Raw genomic sequence first — 25027 nt, forward strand, 5'->3', positions numbered from 1 at the left:
TTTATACTTCAGTTATCTGAACACTTCAGGTGGGAGATAGCCATTTTTCACATCTTGGTGCAGTGATGTAGAGACAGAGATAGACAAAAAATGTTAGCTTCTTCAGCTCAAAATACATTAGAACTTTAGGAAACACAACTTTGTCAGCATCTCAGGGCAGGCTCATGCCATCCAGTGCACTCTAGAGGACAATGTGCGAATTGCTGAAGGCAAGAATTAAAGGAGCATTGTTAATGAAGAAAAGAACACTAAAATATAATTTCTCCATCTACCCTTACTCCATGTAAAAATAGCAGCTTTATCCTTCTGTTGAGTATGGTCTTGCTTTACAATATTAGCAAAAAGAAAAATCAGGAGAAAACAGTGGAAAAAAAAAAAAAAGAATCAGAAACTCATTGCAATTGAAAACCAGACTTGATGGAGAATGTCCTGTTAACATATTTCATCAGCTTATAACCCTTCTAGAGCAAGGGAGAGGTACCAAGATGGAGTGAAGCTGCAGATGCAATGGACAAGTTAAAATTTTACTGCAAATTCACCTCAAAGGCTGCCTCCACTTGACCCAGCCATAAGCGCACAGCTGATCCTTTGGGACAGGGAATTACAGATGACTGAGCTTGATGCTCACCACATGTCTCCCCTGTCAGCTACAAAAACTGATGACCTTTAACTACTCTCCCCCCATAAGGCATCAAGATTCAAGGGTCTTTGACTCTTCTTTGGCCTTTAGAATTTAACTAGCTTCTTAATTAAAAACAGATCCTTTTAACAACAGGAAAAATATCAATGACTGTTGAGTCCAAGGTGAAAGAAAATAACCTGACTGCTTAATTTGTTAATAACAAAATGCTTTAAAATGCTCATAGCCAAATTTAAACTTCAAAAAATCTTACCTTTGCTGCATCAGATTCTTTAAAAATCATGTAAGGCTCTGCACATTCGCCAATATCTCCCTGCTGTAATACTTTTTCAAGCTGAGAAGGGAAAATGAACCATTATAAGGACATGTATCCAGCAAGGATAGTTAAATTAAACAAACACTAGGAAGCAAAAACATTCTTTCAAAAAAAAATTGACACTTGATTTCCCTTTGTGAGTCCGGAACAACCACTACACTCAATTTGTTAGAGCCATTAAGTTCCCAGATCTCCAGCTATAATTGGATCACATGTAAAATATAGGTTCAGAGGGAACATACACCAATTCACTTTGGTTTCCTATGTTCTAGAGCCACTTTCAGCTCATTTTTAAGGTTTTATCGACAGCTTACATTGTCTTCAACATCATCACTTTCCAAAGACTGTTCTTATTTCTGGTCTCCTTATTAAGGAGCTATTGCAGCAGCACAGGACGGTGTCTCAGTTGTGTTCAGCTAAACCAGCATTATTTTAAAACAGCGTGTCTTCAAACGAAATAATGGATAAGAATTTTTAAAATACATACAGGTCAAAGAGCAGATTTTTGTTTCTGAAATACTTCTTCCTTATCACAAACACAAAGACCATTTCTTTTAGAAGCATCCTGTCCCTCCATTGCATGCCTACTACCACGCACATGCTGTTGTTAGACTAGAAAATCTTTAATCTTCTCCCATGCTTATAAAGTGTCATTCATAGTTGTCAATTAGTACAGCTATAAGATATACACTGTAAAGAACAAGACTACTTCCCGTCAAATCTTGCACTCCCTGATGAGTTTATGCTAGCAATAGCAGCTGTCTGAAAAGTGGTTGCATAGTGAGTAACAACAGTAAGTCCCATGCAAGAATTCACCTGGAAAGGCATGCTATGCATGTCTTCTTTATCCCTGACTTTATCCTTTTCATCATCAAATCAAAAAGCACCTAAGTAAATCAGCACCAGCTCCTCTTGGATCACTGGTCTGACAAGCACTGATGTGCAGTCACAAGCTGCTTTGGCCAGATCCCCATCTCAGAAACAGGGCGTTATCTTCTCATATCTTGTGCAAATCAGGGGAGTGAATACGTGTACACAGGCAGAACATGATTTTTAGAAGGGATGGAGACTTGCACAAGAAATGGAGATCAGATTATGCCCCAAAACTGAAAGCTTTTTTCTCACCTGGGACTATTCGGTCATGCCAGAAAGCCCAAATTCATTTTCAAAAGCTTACTCCTCATCTAAAATGCTGTACATGAAGAACTTGCACAAAACACAGTCAACACCGTTCTCAAAAAACTTCACTAGGAGGCAATGTAACCAACCACTGCCTGTGAACTGACGGTATGGATTGAAATCCCCTTTTTACAATAGGATAATTTTTATGCAGAGACTGCCAAAAAAAAAAAAATATTCAAACGCCAAAGTAAACTAGTAACATTTGTGCACTCTTTCAATCAAATGAAAGAAAACTCCTATCTTTGTATACTTTATTCCAGGAGTGACCAATATAGCATTTAATTTCAGTTATGGACCTCACTCTCTTAGCAATTTAAATGTATAAAGACATTTGAACATCTGCCTTAAGGGCATATATCATTTCTGAAATGAGATTCAGATCAAGATATATTTTTGAACCACTCACTTATCCCTAATTTTAGGAAGTCAGCACATTGTTTCACCAAAGCCAAGGTCAAAACCCAGAAAAACACTCTATATCAAGCAAACATTCCTGCCTCTTTTCAGGTTTTCAATAATAAAAACGTATACCTCCACTGAACTGCTCCTGTTACAAAATAACTTAATGTACTAAATGAGAATATTTGAAACAAAACAAAATTTTGAGGTCCCAATGTTTATATTTTTGAAAATAGAATGCTGCTCTCCAAGAGTAAATAAGTCAGGTAGCCAACCACACTTGGTTTTATTTTATTTTAAATAGAAGAGATAACAGAAATTAAAATTTCTCTAGCATTTCTTACCTTTATTACCAGAAAGACATCTTGAGAGGGGTAAGTGATAGAAAATATAGCAGATCTGGCCAGTGTGGATATAGCAGCAGGGGGGACATGTGGACGAAGCATTCCCTTCATTTGTTCAGAATTTAAATCAAAGTAGAAATTTTCTGAAATCTAAGGAAGAGGTTGGTTAGCTTCAAGCACTAGTCATATATTTTCCTTGAAACCCTCACAAACATAACAGACAACTTCAAAACATATGCAGAAAAAAAACCACCAACAGTGCTTCCTTTCAAATCCAGGCATAAAAAGGAAAAATAATGACCTTGTCATTATGAAATAAAAGCAGAACAGTAGAAAAAGAGAAAAGAAGCAGAGCAAATAATAGACACTGCTTATAAAGTTTTGTCTACCTCCTGTAAGGTAGTTACGGGACTAGAAAATACAATTGCTATCTAAATTGAAAATATCAAAGTATTGAAATAGTCAGTGATCTTTAAGATCCTTCACAGAGAAAAAAAAAAGAAAACAAAAGAAAAGAAAAAAGAAAAAAATAATAAAAAAACACATCTGGAAGGAAATAGTGAGCTTTTCATGCTGAAACACAAAATCCTCTACTGTATGAAGGCTTCAAAGCCAAAATGAACGTGAGCTGGTTATCAACACCAGAGGTCACTAAAGAACTGACTACATGAGAGAAAAAAATGTATTCACAAGATGATAAAATTGGCTTATGAAATGTGATTTAAATATTAAACAAAGTTCACATAATATTCCGCATACTCTCATCTACACAACTTAAAACTCAATGCATTAAATTCAAGTCTTAAAGAGATAAATGTCGAAATGCATATTAGCAATAGTAGAGAGAAAAATGTTAGGGATATCTTGAATTAGGAAACTAAGAGACTTCAGATATTAAGTACAGAACATAAATAGGAGAATAAATGAATTTTGCATTTCTCGTAACTTAGATATTGAAGAGACTGCTCAGCTTTGTTTTGATTTTAGCATGTATTAAAATGTTACTTGGTCACAAACCACACTGAATCACAAAGAGAAGAAAGTCTTAAACAGAAGAAAAACTTACTGAAACCTTTTATTTAGATTATTTAGATTATGTTCTCTCTGGGGAAAACGCTTTTGAAAGCCAAGATTGGAAACTATGTATAGTCAGACACTCACATATTAAATATTTTTAGAAAAGTGGTTATATTTCGACTATGTTACTAAGCAGAAGAAGAACACATAAGAAGGTTCATGGAATTCCTTCATCATTCTTCCAACCACTAGTATGTCACTGTCTTCTTAACAGTTTGTTTTCAGAATTAATCCCCTCCTTTTTTTTAACATAGGTTTGTAATACTTCCATTGAAATGTAAGGTAATAAAAAAAACCTACCTTTTTCTTTTCTTTAACATCATACAAAGCCAAACTTGCAAAAATGGGCTCAATTTCTATCTCGAATCTTGATAGAAAGAAATACATAAAATCACTTAACTTGCATTTTGTTAGAAAAAAAAATAATCAACCCGCTCCCCAAATCCTTCCTGAGTAAGGTGAGAGCTGACCACTGTCAGCTGAAATGGCAGGAACAGGTGAACCAACCTAAAGGCTTCCTCCTGCTGGAAAGGTGGTCTCGCTCCCCACTTTTCTCCTCACTTGTCCTGGTTCCTCTGCATTGCCTCTACTCCTTTCCACCAGGACACACCTTTCTAAAATTTCATGTATATTTAATGTCCTGGGAATCTAATCCCAACATCTATAAATTCTTTTATCCTCTAGTAGTGTTGCTTGAAAGCTGAACAGAACAACCTAAGAGTTTCCTTAATGAAGGGAAAATATTACTTGGGATAGCTGTAGTGCTTGCCTCCTCCAATTACCTCAAGAAGCTGTCCTGTGTGACAACGTGCTATGGCTCACGTGGTGGTTTGGCTAAATAGTCAACCGCTCATCTTGGCATTACTAACAAGAAAGCTCCTTCCTCTGGAGAGCTGAGGACAGTTACTGTGTCATTTTTCTGCTTTTCACTATTTGTCAGAACATACCAGTACTTCAAAAGCTTTCAGGAAAACGCCAGTTTTTCAGAGTAACTTTTTTCAAGGAAATTTTTCACGTAAGCCAGAACATCACTTAGTGCAATGGATATGGCACCCATCCCAGACAGACTATAAAACTAAACCTTTTAGTCAGTGCCACTGTACCTTTGGCCTGATGGCATTCAAGCATTTGTGCTAACTGAACCAGTTACAAAAAAAAAAAGTCACTAACGTACCAAATTGCACTAAACTCATTGTAAACTCACCTGGGATGCTGAAGAAATTAATAATAATATTAATTAAAAAAAAAAAAAAGAGCAGGAACTGACATGCTATTCTCCTGCCTGCACAGCTTCCCCATGGAACTGATGTCTGATCCCTGGTGGCATCTCCCAGCACCTTGCATTCGGGTCTGAGATTTTCAGCCTGGAACTCTCTCCGCCACCAGGCAGAACAACATACAGGACCACACCATCAAACAGGTAATTTGTCTAGTTCTGCAACAAAGGTGAGATTAACCTGAAAATGACCCTGCATAGGTCATCTTAATTAGAAAGGTAGCCTTTCTGTTTAACCCACATTTCTCCTTAGACTGAAAAATTCCCTGGGGAAGAGACTACATACTTCTTTTTGTGCCATTACGATAGCACAATCTTGGATGCTAGCTATTAAAATGGTGAAGTTTCAGAGATTATTGTGGTACACAAACAAGCACGTACTTTGGCAGATTTGCTATAAATTTGCAGTCAGCAAGAGGTGCTCAAATAGCAGAAATTATTAATTTCCAGAATTTAACTTATTTATGCTAAAGACACCATTCTTTGGAGATGAAGCTCCACTGCTACTGCATATTATGTTGTTCCAGTTCATAAAAGGCTGCAAAATCAGTTCATCTCTACGGCTATATTAGGTCCTGGAGTAGCTCCTGGAGTAGGAGCTATGTCCCACACATATATCTCAGTTATGAGCCGCAATGTAGTCTAACTGGAGCTCTCTAATAAGAAGGGTTGACCTAACTGAGGACACAGAAGATGAATACAGCAGTGTGGAAAATCAGTTTTGTACTTTATTTCTCCAAGGGAATAACAGTAAAATTTTACCTTGTGTTATTAGAGAAGAGTTATAGGCAATGAACCAGCTGCAGGTAACCCTATATTCAGGAGCTTCACTTCATTAAACTTGTTTAACAGGTCTCTATTCCTCCAGTTAATGCTGGCTAAGTATATAAAGTCCTCACTCTTAAAGGGACACAGTCAAGGTTGTTGAGCCTAAACTTTGGCAAATCTTTGGTTTGCTTAGGTTGTAAAGGATTAGTCTTATGTTTTAAGGCTCAAGAATATTGTGTTTTTTTTGCCCCATTTAAATATCCTTGTTAGAGCTGAACACCAATGGCTGGTCAATTGCAGAGCCCTGTAAAAGCACAGTGGTATGGGATGGGTATAGCTACAGACTCGCTGAAAAAGAACACAAAAAAAGCCAAGGAAGGTAAATACTTTTATGTCACACCAATACAAAGGAAGTTTTGAAGATAAACCAAGTCTGATGCACACTGCCATGTAAATTACCCTTTGCAGAATTAACCTTTAAGCCTGTAACCAAATTAAACAAAGTTACATCGCTTCAAGGGTAATAAACAAGGCGGCAGAGTATTTCCAGGTGCATGTGGATACAACAGTGGATTTAAATTCTCCATTCCTGTAATGCAGCTGCCTGTTGGAGTGATACTTACTTAAGGGACAAACACTTCACCAGGAGTCTTTGGCCAAAGTGTTCTTTGGGTACTTCTGGGACACTAAGTCGTTCTATAGGCTCCTCCTGAAATTTGTCACAGGAACAGCCATTTAGACACGAGACTTGTAAAAACCACTAATACCGTTATGAAGCAAGTACGTGCATCATTTTTTTCTCTTAATACCCTTGCACCAACCTAATCTAAGGTTTACCAGTGTATTGCATTCACCAGCAGCTATAAATATGTTAAAATTCCCCTAATGTTTCTACATTATAGGGGACTGGATAACCACAAAGTAAAATCTTCAGAACGTAGTACATATGGCAAGACAGCATGCTGAAAAACACATGACTCCAGCAAAATAGCAAAGGTTCTCATGGAAATTAAACAGAAGTGATCTTAGCTCCTCTAAATCAATTGCGGACCGACAGATTTCACATTCCCTATATCCTCCACTTTTTTAATCTCACCCAGGTCCATATAAAAATACCTCATCTGGCGCTGGGTGTAGTGCAAAAAGCTCCTTATGCCTATTGGACTTCCTCTGATCTTCATTGTGGTGGTCAATCTCTTCGTTTGGGGTTCGGTCCAGTAGGTTTGGGAGAAGTGCGTCTGGAAGGGAGTTCTTCAGATCAAAAATACTGCATGCCCAGCTGCCCCGGGGAGTGTCGTCAATCGACATTGAACGGCGCTTAAGGTCATCCTGGGATTCAACAAATTAAAAGCAACTTATAATGGGAAAGGGACTGCACTTTTAAAATGCAACTATAAATCAGGTTTTATGTAGCAAGGTTTCAAAGGTACATTACTTGTTCGTCCTGGTAACTGTTGCCATCTGGAGCTTCATCAGACTCAAAGACCTGTTTGGGGAGCCCCTTTTGCCTCTCCTTCTGTTTGTCTAAAGTGTTGGGATTAAATCCAGTTCCCAATTTGTGATACCTAAAAACAAAGTATTTGTTAGCATTTTTTGATCCCAAACCCAGAAGCAGAATTGCAGAACAAACCCAGGATTATCAGCATGGGGCATCTCAAAGCATAAACTGCTCTCTGCAAACAGCATTTCCAGTCACTGTCCGCTGTAGCTGGGTAACAACCCAACAGCCAGTATTCCTGTACTACAGTGTGACTCTGTTCAATTATGAAGCCATGCTGGGTGATGTCCAAGGAAGTATTATCAATGCCCAATTATGGGCATCATAAAACGTGCAATTGTAATGCCAAGCTTAAACCAACAATAACGCGGGGATGGAAGGCCAGCAGTTCTGCTGAAGCAGGAATTGGCTGGCAGCAGAGAATATTAATACCCTGAAAACCAACACATCAGCTTCAGGTAGGGCTGCATGAAGCACGAGGTCCTGAGCACGCTGGAAAACATTTGAGTTTCTGACACCAACTGAAATGAGCATCTTCCCAAAGCTTCTTTAAAAACAGAATTGGGTCCTTCAGAACAATCCAGAGCTTAAGAGCAGTTGCTAGTAAACAGTCTGTCTGCTGTTGCTGACAAGATCAGACCTCTTTGACTAACAAATTTTTGGATACCAAATGGCACTCTCTCTATATTTACCCACACATATGGCCACAGCCTCCTTACAATACAAACTCTTAAGTCAGTTCCTGAAGTAGTGCTGGGGTCACATCTAGAATTAATTGTTCATATCCTGCCCCGTTACTAAAATTAACACAGAAGGATAAACAGGCATGGCAAACGCATGGACGTGCTAGCAGTGAATAATGAAAGGGAGGTGAAAAAGTTGGGAAGTCTTTTCCTCACCACGCTATACTTCCTGAGAGCTGAACAATGCAATCTGTACGATCCCTACCCAAACATCTGCATTTCAAAAACTTAAATGCGTTCTAAGCCAGAAATGGCTTCTGAGATGCTTATGGTCATTGCTGTCATCAGTCTAGCATACAGCAACTGATGCCCTAAGGTTGAAATAATACTGTGTATTTTTTCAGGCCAACAAAGAAAATTTATTTACCTTTTCCAATACCATTAAACTATTCACTTAACGTTTGGATTCCTCTGCCCCCCCAAATATTTTGGTTACAAAGAACTGTAGACAAAGATTGAAATAAGGAATTTTTTGCCCCCAGAGCTAGCCAAAGCACTTGTAAGCATCCAATAGGATAGATTAAGGATACCTGTTACCACTATCAAGCAACAGATCCCTGGCTTCCTAGACAGCTAGACTTTATGTGAAAAACAATTCAGTTCTTTCCAGAAAGGCTTTTGGGCTTCTCCTCTGTTCCAGCAGCAACCCCTTCATTTCTACCCAGTGCACTGACAAAATGTTATCACAGTAAAAACTGCTGTGAATGTTTATGGAAGCGCCTCTCCTCTTCTGAAGGGGCAAGAGTCTGACTGCAGCAATCGCTCAGCACACCCTCAGCCCACTCAGGCAACACTGATGTCTCTCGCTGTATTCCTTCCTGTGTCTGTGGACACAGACCACAACCTGCAGCTGACCTGCACAGGACAGAAAGCTTTACCGTTTCCAACTAAAGCTCCTCAGCACAGGAATCACAGCCAGGCACTACAGATACTAGTGAAAATCACTGAGAAACTGAGATGTGTGCTTGCTGAGTGGGTCCCAGTGTCCAAGCCTACTGCACAGTCCAGACTCTGCTCACAATGGCTGGGAGTTAATAAAACATCTCTCTCTGTCAGGTTTCTTTTTTTTTTTCCTTTTTTTTTTTTTTGTGTATGAGATTACAAACCACATTTTTATTAGGTCATCTTAGCACCGCAGAGCATATCTTCAGCATCCCCTGGAGTGGTGCTCTGGACAACATTAAACCAGTGAATTGTAGCAACTGCCACAAGGGCAGAGCTGTAGCCGTAGTCAAGTCATTTTTAGGTGATGCACATCACATGGATCACTTACTCCTTGACAACAGCTCTTGAAGTCATCAGACCTTCAATCATCCGAGAGAGTGTATGTTCAAAGTAAAACTACTCAGAAACTTTTCAGCTAATTTGCATAAATTAGTCAATGTATGCATGCTGCCTGAACTGTTAACTCATCAGGTAAACATTGTGATAATTTAAATATTAACAATCAGTTTTTTAAACCACGTATTTTCTCAAAGTCTCTTTGTGAACAAATAAGCATGGCAGAACACTGTGCCTTCAGGTGCTTGTGCCTGCACGTGAACCTTACATCTTTACAAAATTGAAGGAGCTAAAAACATAAGAAAGCAAGCATGAAGTAAGTGATGACAGCAATTTTACTTCCCTAAAGTAATTTTACATTCCTTAGTTTCTCTATATTCTAAAGGAGCTGCAGTTGATGAAAATGGCCTAGATTTTCAAAACTGTCCTAAGGGGTTTTGATGTATATGAGATCCCATTTTCAAAAGCCAAAGCATCAGTTCAGTTGAGCTGGGCAACTGAAAGCCAATGTACATGAAATCAGTAGCCAGGTCAACTATTTTTGAGCCTCCTCATACCAGTTAGCCACCCTGAAAAAATCTGAAATATGAAATCAAGCTGACAAATGTCACAGGGTACTTACTTTCTATTCACAATTGCCCAGTCTTCCGTGTAACTTCTTACACAGTCCCTCACATGAGGGTCCATCTCACTGTTAAAAGAATAAAAAGAAACATTTTAAAATCACTGAAACGATATGCCTTTTGACCATGCTGGCTTTCCCCTAGGTTTGTATGTACTGTTTCAGGCATTTATGGACAAGAAGTCCAGGCTTCAGCCTTGCAGATATTCCAGTGCGGAATAATTAATTCCCTTGTGTGAGCTTTAACCCTGTCACCTCCTACCTCTCTTCGGGAACAGCCGACACGAGCGTTCGACATTCTCGGGGGGTGTACACAACCTCAATGTCATCAGAAGGAAACTCAAACAAGTCTCGCAAGGGGCCAGACTCGACTGGCATCGGGTGTGCACTAAGGTATTCCTCCAAGTCAACTGGCTCCACGGCCTCTGTAAGTGGCACCTGGGAAAAGACGAGCAATGGAAGGATCTTAAAACAATGACAAAGAAAAAAAATACAGGCATGCATGCTGCTTTGTTTTCTAAACCAGCTCTTCTGCCTTGTTGTGGAAACGTAATCAGACTATAATTAACCCTAGTGACTACCTATGTTAACCTAGTGGTAGCAGCCTTAGTAAATACATATCATGAAGCTATTTTTCATGTCTTATCTTTTATCTGCTATTTCTCTAGATATTCCTATTATGCATACCATCAAAATCTCAAAAACAAAACAACAACAAAAACACACCCCAACAGATTTCCCTCTATTTTCAAGAAATTCATCAGTTTGCTTCAAAAGCAAATATTACACTTCATTCCCCCTGTGTGGGTGATTTTGGATTTTTTCTTACCATGTTGCTGCTCTGATCCAAAAGGAACCTAATTCAAGACGCAAAAAATCCCTTTCACCCTCAGGCACAGCCCACAGACAGGAATTCAAAGCATGGGCTGATTTACTAGGAGCTCATGAAGTCACTGAATTCTGAAGATTAACATTATTTTGAATTAAGTGACTTCTCTGGAGATCACAAAACACAGTGTTTGTCCACCAATGGTGCAAGTTTAGCTGCCTCTTCTCCTTGACATTAGGACCTTTTGTGCCAATATGACTGAGCCCAGACCAAGAAGGGACATTGCTCTAAGTAAAACAGATGCTTAAAAAGCCTCTCCTGGGCACAAAGCTGGCACACAAAGCACGAGGAATGATTGAGCAACCACACGTGCAGGGCAGCAGTAGGTTTCGCTGGATGTACTGATCTCACCATACTGAAAAAAGTGAGTTTTTTATATACTTAAAAAAAAATAAATCTGCATAAACTGAATATATATACATTACATAACTGTAATTTTACATATGTATACTATATAGATACATATATATGCTGATATGAGCACATTATACTATGAGGCTGCACATAAACATAGACATTAAGAAAATGAAACACTAAAAGCAAGTTCTGAGGAACCTGTTTCTACAGCAACTGACAGCTTTCCTAGAATTCCCTGGCACATTCCAGCAAGACTGAGTGGCTTCATATGAGTCACAAAAACACATCAAAATTCGGCAATTTGTCTCTACTACTTCCTCTTTCCTGTCATCCAGATTTCTGTGGAATAGGGAACTATCCCTTGGCTTGTCTTCTATTGGAGATGACTTTAATAAGAACACTTAGTACTTACGTTTTAAATATGCTTCTCAAAAAAAAATTGTTATTCCAACCTAAAAAGTCTACTTTTTAAACTTCTATTGCCCAAAAGTTATAAAATAAATGAACTTTTTATTCAGGGAAAAAGACTTGGCTAGCAGAGTGGGTACTGAAAGAATCTCTCCTGCCACAGCCAACCTCAACGAATACTGTAATTTTCTTACAATACAGAAGGCCAAACCTTCAGCAGGAAGGTGGCATGACTCCAGTAAAGTCAGGTGAGTCAGGCCAGATGACTTCATGCCTGATAAGAATCTGGTCCACACAGAAAAGTAGAATAAAACATGTCTAGAAACCCAGTATTAATTTCTGCAATTTAGGTAAAAGGCACAATTAATTTCTGTGTAAAGAGATGCAATGTAATCATCATGCATCTAACTCTGACCCCACAACCTTTTTTCACCTTCTAATCTTTGACTTTGGAAACAAAGTGGAAATACATAATTGCAGAACTTTTCAAAGGAGAAACCACATACTTTTAACTGTTTTTATAACTGCAAAACTCACAACAAGCAGAATTTGTCTTTGCTCTTTCCCACTTTGCAGTCAACATGTCATCACCTCACACTATTTGTTTCTTTTTATACGTAGCTAGACCAGCTCCACACGGCACAGATAAGCGACAAAACTTACAGTGGTGAAGTGTGGCAGTTCATTGTTGAGGAACTGCTAGAAATGCATGTTTTTTTCTGAAGGGCTGCAACATACAGGGGAGGTTTAGGCTGGATATTAGGAAGAACTTCTTTACTGAACGGGTTGTTAGTCACTGGAATAGGCTGCCCAGGGAAGTGGTTGAGTCACCATCCCTAGAGGTCTTTAAAAGACGTTTAGATGTAGAGCTTAGGGATATGGTTTAGTGGAAGATTTGTTAGTGTTAGGTAGGAGGTTGGACTCTGTGATCTTGGAGGTCTCTTCCAACCTAGACTATTCTGTGATTCTGTGATACTACTGCTACTTTGTGTGCAATCCTTTGTGTGCACACAAAGTAGCTGAAAAGTCCACAAAGTCCACTGAATCTCTGAAGACGAGTAAGAATTTAGAAAGGGAGACTTCTTGTAAATGAAGACAAAAATAACAAAATCGCTGGGCAAAGGCCACAGAGCTTTGGGGTGGCAGAGGTGTGGAAAGACCCTCGCTCAGGCCCTCCCGCTGCCAGCCAGAGCCACGGCAGGCTGGGGGAGCCCCTCAGGGCAACTTAAAGCTGCTTGGCTCACCCTATTTGTAAGCCTTAACATTTTAAGACTTACTTTTGCTCTTCCTGCTTACCCCCCTTCCACACTTTCAGCTTTAGAGCCCACCCACCATTTTCCTGGGCTGGCTCAGCAGAGTGGAACTGACTGTGCAAACGTTTAGATCAGCACATATTAATTTATCTACATGTTTTCCCAGGCTAATAAAGAGGAACCTTTTCCTCATTCTCTCTGGTCTTTCACATTTCCTCATACCCTGATAAACTGCAGAAAAATACAGAAGACAAAGAAAAAATCCTCTCTGTAATAACGTAAAGGCCACGCAGGACTGAGTGGACACAGGGCAGGGACTGCCACAGCTGCACCATGTTTCCCGATTCCTGGCATTTTACAACTCAAATTTCACTTGTCCAACAGCAGCATCGTGATGCATTTGACAGAAGGAGAACCAGCTGGCTCTCTAGCGAAATGGCAGCAGTGCTAGTGGGGCGACGCAGTGCCAGGCTCCAGGGATTTCCAAGCCCTTCGTACACCTCAGTTTTAGGCCCAAGGTTACACTTCACAATTTTCCAGTTTGTCTCTTCAGATAACTATTGTACCATGAAGATGTAAACAAACATAAAAGTCAAACCCAGAAGCCTGTATTAGACTCACCATCTGTGCAGCCAGAAATACTGTCTAGCACCTGAGTAAACAGGCCAAACATAAATTCATGGCTATGAAGAGGAACTACTTCGTGTCAGACTATTGGCAGATAAAAGGCAAGCACATTATTTTAAGCTTTAGATATTTGTGGGGGAAGAAGTGATGAAAGAGGAGGAGGAAAAAAGGATGAACTAGCACACCAAATGGAAAGTGAACCCAAATGGCATCCCTGTGTTTGAGCTGAACCACCACAGCTCCTCGACGGCCGCTCGCTGCTAACAGCTTAACTTGTCCCACCCATCCTGCTCTACACTCCTGCATCCCTCTGAAGCTGCGGATGAGACCAAGAACAAGAACAGTATACACGGGGCTATTTTTGTGTTACCTGCAACCTGGCCAAAGCATCAGCCATCTGAAATTCTTAAACAAATCCATCAGGTCCAGTGCTCACACTGAAGGAGTCAGACGAGTTCAGATAAAGACCAGGTTATCCAACATAACCCTCCCAGCTTCATCGCTTACCAAGGAGCAGAACCTGTTTTATCTCATCACTGAGTCTCCAGACCTAGTCTACCTCAACAGCTGACTCCCATGGCCTACGATGACTGTGATGTACTTTCTTAGTGTATGGGAGTTTCATCCTTACCCTTCTGCATCATTCTGGCTGATCTCCAGACTATCACAAAAATATCAAGTCCCACTTTCAGCTGCATATGAGAAGGTTTTGAAAACTGCTGCTGCAGAAATGTAGGGAACATGTGAGGAGCTACAAAGATGTCCTCTTCCAACACCCCCCTGCCCATGGCAGGGGACTGGAACTAGATGGTTTTTAAGATCCCTTCCAACCCAAACCGTTCTGTGATTCCAGACCGCTGTTTGTTGACAGGCCAGAGATAGAGCTCCAGCTTGCTAGATGCAGCAAGGAAATGCCTTCTCAGCTCGCCCTGGCAGCTCCTAGAAAGCATCAGAGGTGCCTCCTCCATATGCAGATGGTTTTTCTTCATCAGACTCCAGATAACGCAGGGACAACTTCAATCAAGTACTTGCCAGCGGGCAGGCCACCTACCAACCTGCTAATGACACCTTGCAGGGGAATGCATAATGGAGCACTGCTGTTAGGAAATCGCTCACAGGGTATCTGCTCCCACCAAGAAGGGTTTAGGAAGTCCCTCCAGAAACTAAAGCTGTGCAGGAGCTCTGACCATCTTCTCAGCTAGGACAACAGAATCATTTAAATTAACAGCAAATACATGCTAAAAATACGCAAAGGGAAGCCTGCTCTCAGCATCGTGATTATTGCTCTTTTAAAAAGTACTCCTTGATTTTGCACAGCCTGTAATTAAAGATCAATTTTTGGATAGACTTTCAGATAATTCCTTAACACAGTTTTCACTCAGTCTTGATCCCTAGGGCCAGGCACTGCCACTTCACTCACAGCAAGAGCTCTTCTGGGGCTACAGAAATCAATAGGACTACACAGAGGGAAAAGGGACACTTGGTGTGACTACAAGGGGCAAAGCCTGCTCCCTCGCCAGAATAACACCCAACAAGACATAGCGGTAAGCTGCTAGTGCAGCAGAAGTCAAGCAATCCCTTTTTCACACTTACACATCCCAATGACCCCAAATCAAACATCACTTGCAAGCCATGGTTCTGCAAATATCCTTAATCTGACCATGGGCACGCACACTGTCGGCTTAACTAAGACCCCAGCCCCATTGATTTGGCTTATATAAACTATTTAATGCACGTATTCCATACGTGCATCTGTGCTGCTGCAGCTCTGGCTCTCAGTAGTTGCACTACAAAACCCTACTTCAAAGGTTTATAACTCTCCTGAAACAGGGACAGTCAAGCTTTCATCTTTAAGGCTATGTTATTCTTCACTGTTATATCCCCTTAACAGCTTGAAAATAAAATTTCGTTTCCTATCGACTTTGTCCTTCTCTAGACAGTAAACACAGTATTTTGCTGTAGTTTTAGTGCGCCACTAGCCAAAACGTGTCTCCCTCCTATTTATTTCTTCTTCTGAGCACCCGTATCATCATCATCAGTTACAGAGGCAGCATCTGCACAAAACTGGTGACAGGGGCATGAACCTCTGCTGGAGGACACAGCAAAACCCTGAGGAGGGTGACACGAACTCCCACTTACTTCAGCCACGTGTCTCACCCAGGAGCTGCAGGGACAGAGGGCTAACACAGGAGGAGCTCTGCACCTGGGGCACCAGGCTCGTGGCTTTTTCTGCCCCATCAAGGAGGCAAAAAATAGGAAGCAAAGGTCAGAGCCACGCTGCGGTGCTGGCCTGGTACGGCTGGCAGGGATGGGGACAGCAGCAGGCAGCAGCGTGCAGGACAAGGCAAGCACTGACCAGGCAGCGGGGACACTTTCCATCGAGGCACTTTTCCATCACGCTCAAGGAATGACCAAAGGAGAAGTATTTAATTAGCATACCATTTCATTAGCCATCATTACGGGCCCTTGCCTGAACAACCTTTCCCTCTAGTTTGCTTCCTTAATGAAGCAATTACATCTAGGCTAGTACCTAAAAAATTAAGGTCTGTTGTCCTGAGCGCTGCACAGAAGCCTGGTTAGTGATCACAGAGGCAGCAAGGGCAGAAGAAGGGACAATTACCATCTCCATCTCACAGACACAGACTGTAGCACTGAAAACAGCCTGTGTAGATCATGCTGTGTGGCCTGATGCCCACAGGCATTTGGATTTTTGTCTAAGGGACTTGAACCTAACTTCTCCCTACACAAAGGGCTGGGCAGAGGGGAGATTTCTAGATCCCATTCCAACAGTTTGTTGCCTAACTCACACGTATCGTACAGAGCACCACATGTAGTCTTGTGGGATATGTGCTCTCAGCAACACACTCAGGTCCCAGCTACGATTTTGCAGGCCTCCTGCTAGCATATGTCAGCACAGCCACAAAAATCACCATTTCCTTCTCATTTCCTCCTCCCTCCCCTCCCCTGCCCTCTCAAGATGTTCATTCTCGTGATGGGTCACAGCAGCATTTTAATCAGTTATGACACGATGGCTTGGCAGGACACATCCAGCAAAACAGGGATGTGACCCCAGGTTCCCCATGTCCCAGAGTCCAAGATCTTTTTTTTTTTTCTTTTTTTTCCCTACTTTCCAGGGGCACAGACCCAGTCTGCATTTATCTTTGAGGACCACAGTACAACTTGGGGCCTTGTAAAAATGATATTGGCAAAGACTGCAGGGTTGTATCTCCTGTCTCCTGGGAGTAAAATTCCCTGTGCAGACACGATAAGGGACCTTGAAAAATTAACCTCGCAGAGCTCATCACAAGGAGGATCCTGACTACTAGATTTACTTGGCACTTTTTCAAAATCAGGGTGATTTTTCTTGGTAATTTTGAAAGTAGGACAAAGTTCCGCCTTAACTTCAATACCACCTTAAATATTAAACAATTTATAATGTGCTAAAACTGCAACAGATTGCGCCAAAGCTTCAAATTCTAAATTAATACCAACTTCCCACCCACGGCCTCCCTGGGCAAAATCTTGGAAGGACAGAAGAAACAGATTAGCATTTCAAAGCTGAGCCCCAGCCTCCTCTGAGCTATCGCTGGGTCTCCAGGGCAAACAGGCACTTCCCTTGCGGAGCATTCAGGAATGCAGATGGCCTGCTCCTGTTAGGCAGAGTCCCCTTGAAAGGCAGACCGGTATCTCAGAGAGCTGCGGGAGCAGGGAAGAAATCTATCTGATGGACCGCAGAAAGGGCTCTGTGTAAATCTGGGAATACGGGAAATGTGCCGCTAAAAAAAAATAAAAATTGCAGGCAAGTTAGAGGAGGTAAGGGTTTAAATATATTTGCTAAACAGAGACATCTGCTTTGGTTTTAATTGCAAACTACGGGCCATAGTTAATCTAAGAGGTTTTGAAACATGAGCAATGCAATATTAACCACTGACAATGCTCAAGGAATTAAAAACCATGTTCTACTCATGTAAACTACATTTTACGTCACCATAACACTTGCTCCAAAAATGGTCATCCCTGGTTCCAAATTCTAAGAATCCCATTTTCTTAGAATCAGCCGCTGCAGTTCAAGAAAATCCATACACTTAATTCCATATTCCTAATGACTGGTGAGCACAGAGAACTTGTGCATTTAAATTCTCGGCTGCATTTATAATATATGGAAATATTCAAATGAGCTAAGGAGATTCCTAGGCAATCTCTGCTTTCCATCAACCACAGCTGGCTACCAACCCTCAGCGAGGACGACACCTCCTCAGCCAGAAAATGCAGTCCCTACCACATGCGTGCAGGCTGCCTCTGGAATGCAGCTTCCTATCTCCTGCTTTGCCCTCAGCACTTCTTTTGCATGGTGTTTTGAAATATGTAAATACTACAGAGAATAGATGATTAATATGTCCTTTATTTCAAGCTGCAAACATACTACTGCTGGTGAAGTTATGATCCATTTGGTCCAACGAAGAATCTTCTTCGAATAAAGGGCATCTTCATCTTTCTCAAGACACTGGTCTAGGATAGATAGAAACTCTAGAAAAAAATATATTTTACTTGAAAATGTGTTTGAGAAAGTGACCTTTGTGTAAAAGAATATGAAGGTTATCTTCCGTCAGGAAATTCAGAGTGATATTTAAGGCATGTTGTTGTAAATCATTAATCAGTTTTCCTCTGTGAAAAGGAAAAAAATATCTACTAAACTCCCTCAAAAGTTTCTGTAAGCATTCAGTAAGCAAAAATTTCTACAGGCACTTACCATTAAGCTTTGGATTATTTTTTACAGACAAGACCAATGATGTGTAATGGGTGTCAAATTCATATAATGTTACAAAGCCTCTAATGAAAGAAAATATTTGTAAATATACCTAATACCTATCTGAGGAGGATCCATATAATGACTAACACCCAGTCACAAAACCAGTGAGATGTTTTATGTACAAATATCACCAGGTTATTTGCTATTATAACTGGCTGCTAATGTAAGGAGCCATTTGGGTATAGAAATATTAATCAGAGATTAATTAGCTATCTGGGAATACCAAAGCAGCTTCTTACAAAATACAGAAAACACGAGCTATACCTCCAAGGATGGGTAAGAAGAAAGTATCTTCTTTGATGACTAAGATTTATGTAATTTCACCACAGGAGGATTTCAAGAGCGGAAAAACTTTGATATAGAAAATGCAAGTGCTGAGACAGATCTGAAAGAGATCGCTACCCTCTGATAAACTGCGCCGAAACTGAGAGCCCCGAAACCGAGACAAAGGAAACATCAAAGCTCTGTTACTAAAGAGATCAAAAAAAATCAAACAGTTTGACCAGAGACTGCAGAAAATCACAGACTTTTGGCAGAAACAATACATCAGAGCAGCACAGATAGATCCCTCCGGACCCTGCGGGTCCGCATTTGTGGGGAGCAAAGCATCGGCTAACAAACCATGCTTCGGGTATGGATGGGCACATCTCAGCGCTGCCCTGAGCTCCCGGGGAAGCCAGCAGGAAGCAGCAGCACCCAGCCAAACCCTGCAGAGCCACCGCGGGCCAGGCTCAGCACTGCTGACCAACGACACTCCGGGGAGCACAGCAGACCTTCAGGCTCGAGTCTCCTGTTCCGCCGGTCAGAGCTGGCTGTTTTACTCCTGAAGATGTGTCACAACGAACTCGAATAAACAAAGACCAGGATTTAATTGCATTTTTAAGATTCTGAGTATTTATTAGCAGGCCTGTCGTAATGCTTCCTGTAGGTAAGTGAATTGACTTGGTATAATAGCATTTAGTTAAGATTAGTTATCTCTGCTAATGTTTAAACTGCTTAAATTATCGCAGACAAATGAGGCTCAGCAACCGGTCCGTGAACACCAGACTCACCACCTCTATGTAAAAAGTTCAGCCCCTGCAGCAGGACTGATCCCATAACCAGTACCTAACAGTTTGGGTTCACTAAAGAAAGCGCCTGCACCAGAGCAGAGTTAACTGTGAGCAATCCCCAGTGGGAGGAGGCAGGGAAGAGGATGTGGATGCCTCTCCCATCCTCCCCTGGCTGCCGAGGACGGACCATTCAGCCAGGCAGGGCACAACCTCCAGGAAATACATATAATGGGAGTCACTATAAAGCCTTAATCAGCTTTGAGAGAACATTAAGACTTGGCTCATTTTCCTTTTCATTTTAGTAATTTTGGTGATAAAATTACTTGGCTCCGAACACTTCAAAACGCCCTTTTCTATCCCGCATAGGATATCGTCAGATTTTCCCTTGCAGTGTTTTCCATTCATTTGCATAAATTATCTTTTCTTCTTCTCCTAAATGATGCTAAAATAAACAATGGAAATATACAATTAAACTATATTCTCTTATTTAATAATTAGATACTATCTTTGCCCTTACAGAACCCAAGTCTGACATCCAATAAACGCGCGACAAAGCTTCAATTAGCCCTAACAATGCCCATAAACCTGGCAGTGCTTTACAAAGATATGTAAATGTCAGCACCTTTATTTTACACGAAGAAAATGGTGCAGTGAAAGCAGCTCAGACGCGTGGTCGAATCACGTCATGTCCAAGAATCCAGCCCCTCTTTATTCCCAGGCTAATTAGCATTTCTCGTACCTCTTAGCAGTGCTCAGCTCTGCAATAACACACAGCAGCAGATAGGAAATATCACCCCTAGTCCTTTGGAAACAGCTGTCATTTTGCTGTAAAACAACTGATTGTACATACCTCCTGCTTTTTTGCAAGTTCTGTGAAATGCTGATCTTCTAATTAAAATATATGTCTAGAGGGTTTGTTGGTTTTTTAAATGAAAAATTTCTTTATCGGAGGAAAAAGTCAACCTTTGGACAACCACCAAAAACAGGTCAATTACGATCTTTAGCACTCAGAAATGAAGTATTCGGAAATCCAAGACTTTACAAGTCATTGTATAAGTAGAAAAATATTAGTGCTATTAAGCAACACAAGTTGCAGAACACAGAACAGGACAACAGCTCAACTGCACGCCAGGAAAGGAAGAGAAGTCCATATACCTAGCGCTTATTTTCTTTCACAGAATCACCGAATGTTAGGGGTTGGAAGGGACCTTGAAAGATCATCATCTGCTCTCGTAAAAAGCCAGCAAACACAGAGGAAAAAATGGAGTATGGGTCCATTTGCAGACCCAATCCTAAACTCTGCTCTTAAACCAAAGCAGCACAACAGGCAGCCATTAAACAGCAACCCAAGGCAGGCGCATCAGGATGCAGAGAAAGCTCTGAGTCACTCCACCAGCAGCTAATGGCAGTCTGACCGCTGCCCAACCAGCCAGCTTCATCCAGGTAAAAGCACTTCAGCATCCTCAGACGCTCCGCCACAGCGCAGCGTTCGGCAGGAAGGACAGGTGCAAGGGTCAGCAGACAGAGTTAGCAAGCGCCAGAGCACAAGGAGTTGCTCAACAGAAAAAAAAAGAAACTTGAATAGAAATGAAAGTGGTTAGTCACAAGGGATTATAATAGCCCATAGTAAACAGTCCGGTTCATCAAATAAACAAAGAAAATATCCCGTCCTGCAAGATGCTGGGGAATTCTTTGAAAGGAAGTCAAAGTTCTCTGTTTTCAGTGAATTCAGTCCCATGAATTGCTCTTGAGCAGCTGTTCAGTGGGAGCTGGAGAAGCCCAGGCTCCCACAAGGGAACACCAAACCTCTCAAAGCACAGAAGAGATGAGCACAGCCCATGGCTTACGATCCTGAACCCAAGTAGCAAGGTGTAAACACACACTCTACATACCAGTGGATTTAGAGGGACTTGCAGATGTAACTTCAGAAAATAAAAGCTCCTTCATCATCCAAAGACCTCACCAGCTCCTATTTCTCCATAACAACCTGTCAGCGCCTCCTGTTCTAGATTTCAAAAATAAAAGCTCCATGCTGCAAAGGCTGCGTCCTGCGAGGAGATCCATTCAGCGCGTTAGGGCACAAAGCAAAGGCCTCTGAAGGCTTTGGACCTGTACCCGTGGTTTGAGGGACATACAATTAAAATCAGCTGCTCTCAAAGTGGCAGAAGGGCGGAGGTTGACAATAATAAATTGCTAGCTCCTGTACAGTCAGCCAAAAGCAGCGTCTTCTCTCCAGCTCCACCAGATACAAAATTAGAAACAGTTCTGGCAGCATTTTGGCTGTTGCTTGAGAAGCAAAAGGAAAGAGACTTGCTAAAATTCAGCTGACAGGTTTTTTTGCATTTACCCTGGGTTCAACCGCATGCAAGTCTGTTGAGTGTGAAAAGTTCCTGCGCTGGCTTCAGCCAACAAGAAACAGAAGGGCCAGGCACACGCAGCACTCGGCCCTTCATTCACAAAAGCACACATTGCTGCTTACAGATGCCTACATCTCACTGGGTATGATCAGATAACACCAGACTCGCAGACGTGTTACTGGTGGCAACTGCCAACACAGACTCAGTGGTGTGACCTCATCTGGGCTCATCTACCTACGTAAGTACTCAGCACGACGAGCAAGATGCACCGGATAGGAGACACCACATCTGCTGCACCTTTACGAGTCCCCCAGCTCCATGTCACACCCTCAGCAGTACAACTTGCTGCCGTTGTGGGCATATCCGTGTGAAACTCGACCACAGCATTATTAAAACGTGAACCCGCGCCACGAATCCTACTGTGGGCTTTTAAACCCGTACGGCTACACAGAAGTGCCATGCACACCCAGGACCTTCCATTTCTTCACCACACCAGTCTGATGGCACAAACTCCTGAACTTCACAGCAAACTTCTATTTCAGCTTAACAGCAGCAATACTTTCTCTCTGCAAAACGTTTGTTAACAGAACAGGCAAGAACAGCAGATTCTGATGATGCTTAAGGGAGGGAAATGAACCCAAAATTCCTTAAAGGAAACCTCTGCCATATCATGCAGCCTCAGGACAGAGATTCCCGGCTTGCCTAAACACACTTCTGCAGACTATCCCCTACAAACTATCGCTCCACGGTAATCGTACTTCTGAAAGCATCTCTGCTCAGCACAGGATTTAATACGACAAACCAGCAGCTAATCACATCGGCCGTCACACAACGCGGTTTGATAGGGAAGGTTCAAAGACTGCTTCCAGTTAGCATGACCTTTGCCAGGATTTTTAGAGACTGTTGCGTAGATTTACCAGGAAACACAACGGCAAGAGGATAATGAGAGACACGAGAAGCCAAGACAGGGCTGATAATGCTGTGACCGGTAAATCAGCTCTGCATTAAGGAATTACATGTGCAGATCAACAGGACTGAAGCTTTGAGCGTGCACACTGTGATGGTGGCAGAACAGAAAAAGCTTAGAAGTAGAAAGAAAAAGTGGAAGAGATGACTCCGATGGAAAGAAGGTGATACAAGCAATGAATAATAATTATCAAAAATATACATCTGGCTGAAGAACAGCTCGGAGAGGTACAGCGAGGAGATCCTGCTTTATGGGAGTAATGGGCAGCAGAAGGGCAATTCACCCGACTTATTCCTGGATGAGACCACGTGTGAGACAAGTGAGGCCCAAAGTCCGTGGGACGGACTTCCAGTGGGTCCTTCAGGGGCAGCTGCCTGTTCCTCAGCTATCCATCGCCGCAGGGAAGTGGGCGCGTGACCCGGAGCGCTCCACCCAGCCCCATGCTGCTACCAGCAGCAGTGCCTCCCTTTCCCCTAATTACTGGATTATGCAGGAGACAGACAGATCTGCCAACAGGGCTTTGCATTATCATTCCACACCCCTGAGGAGACTGCTGTGATAAAGCACTAGCTGGACACACCGCGCTCGTTAACCCCTCCTGCTCTGTGCTCACAGCGTTGAGGCTGCACACATAGCAGTGTCGGTTTCTGGTCTTCTCGGGCTCACACAGCTGATGTTTGGGGACTCAACACCAATTCCAGCCCCTTCCAGTCCCCAGCTATTCCGGCACAGCCCTATCTCCTCAAAGATGAACTTTCAGCCTGCAGCGAAGTCATTCTGGTTGACTAGGGGTCAACTTAGTCTTTGAGATCCCTTTTGAGATGGTAACAGCTCTAAGGATGCGTTTGTCTTCTGGAGGAGAGAGCTTTAATGCATTACACGGGACACAGCGGCATATGGAACAATGAAACTCTGCAGGACTACCCCAAAATGAGAGAAGAACTCTTGTGACCTCAGAATGCTTGTACAGATTATCAAATTCAGGGCTTATTTCCAGCACTGCCTGATCTAATCACCCCTCTTTGAAGAAAGCGAGATGCTACAGTATTTGTTTTCAAAGCTGACTGCTGCAAAAGAAACTGCTATGACCCAGAGCAACAACCCAAATCAAAATAACGCTTCCAAAAATACAGTTCCAGCCTGAAAAAAAGTTTGCTTGAAACTTATACTGCCATGCTGAGTAAGTTTTGAAGGTTACTGGGAGGCTGTGCAAGGAAATCTGATTTTAGAGAGGGTGAACCTGACAACGTGGCCTACATTTCAGCCACTCCTGAAAGTGGACTGTAAACACGTGAATAAATATACATTCCCGAAGAATGACCACATCCAAACTTTCACCGTAACATTTTAAATTCCTCTGAAGACCACATGAGCCTCGTAACTGTGGTCCCGCTCTTGAGAATGATGAGAAAGATGACAACACAGAAACATGACGAGCACGAGCTTGCAATGAGCTCTTTGTGGGGAGACCCGGACGCACACGTGGATTTAATGCCCAGTGCAAGCTGCTCAGGGATAAAGCAACTAAGATCTGGTGAAGGGAGCCCCTGTGTCCTACAACGCTTTTGCAGGAACATGAACTCCCAACCACACCAAGTGATTTGCAGGACAGAGACCTCCAAAATTAGCATTTTTCTGCACAGACTTGTTTACCTTGGTGTTATCAGCTTAGGTCAACAACCTGTCACTATGTGAACAGGCTCTGCCATTTCTTGCCAAACAATAATCAAGCTGCGCACATCTCCTTCGCTCTTCCGTGTTCCGAGCACTACTTACAGTTGTGTGATGAGAGACGCTGCCTCCGATATTGAGGTTTTTGAGGAGCTGGGGAGACCCTCCATACTGCCCTGAGATCTGCTTCCTGACTTCGGCAGCTACGGTTCTGAAACGAGACAGGGACAACGTTATCTCTGTAAAAGAATTACAACACAGACAATAGATGAAATGTGCTTTCCTCTGCTGTGGGAGTAAAACCAAGCCCTCAGTGTGCTGGGTAGAAGAGCGTCACCAGCTGCTGAGAGCAGACCACGTGTATTAAACTCCTGGAGAACCACAGAATTCTTGCAAGGCTCCACATACATGTTCTTCACAGCAAGAGCATTTATTTTTTTCCTTTTGTGAACTGCTCTTTTGTGCACACACGTGGCAATAAAATACAGGA

General features: G+C 42.1%; 1 protein-coding gene across 15 annotated transcripts in view; it reads right to left on the minus strand.

The window, feature by feature from the left end:
- DOCK7 (dedicator of cytokinesis 7) overlaps positions 1-25027 on the minus strand; it is a 96137-nt gene that overhangs the window by 64122 nt on the left and 6988 nt on the right. For all 15 annotated transcript variants that reach the window (XM_035333524.1, XM_035333523.1, XM_035333521.1 and 12 more), the window contains exons 2-10: positions 24643-24748; positions 10409-10584; positions 10147-10215; positions 7438-7567; positions 7119-7331; positions 6626-6711; positions 4259-4325; positions 2882-3031; positions 894-974 (exon numbers count right to left, since the gene is read on the minus strand). In XM_035333524.1, the coding sequence (XP_035189415.1) occupies positions 894-974; positions 2882-3031; positions 4259-4325; positions 6626-6711; positions 7119-7331; positions 7438-7567; positions 10147-10215; positions 10409-10584; positions 24643-24748 (1078 nt within the window). The remainder of the gene's footprint in view (positions 1-893; positions 975-2881; positions 3032-4258; positions 4326-6625; positions 6712-7118; positions 7332-7437; positions 7568-10146; positions 10216-10408; positions 10585-24642; positions 24749-25027) is intronic.

Source organism: Oxyura jamaicensis, chromosome 8 (assembly GCF_011077185.1).
Source record: "Oxyura jamaicensis isolate SHBP4307 breed ruddy duck chromosome 8, BPBGC_Ojam_1.0, whole genome shotgun sequence".
NCBI lineage: Eukaryota > Metazoa > Chordata > Aves > Anseriformes > Anatidae > Oxyura > Oxyura jamaicensis.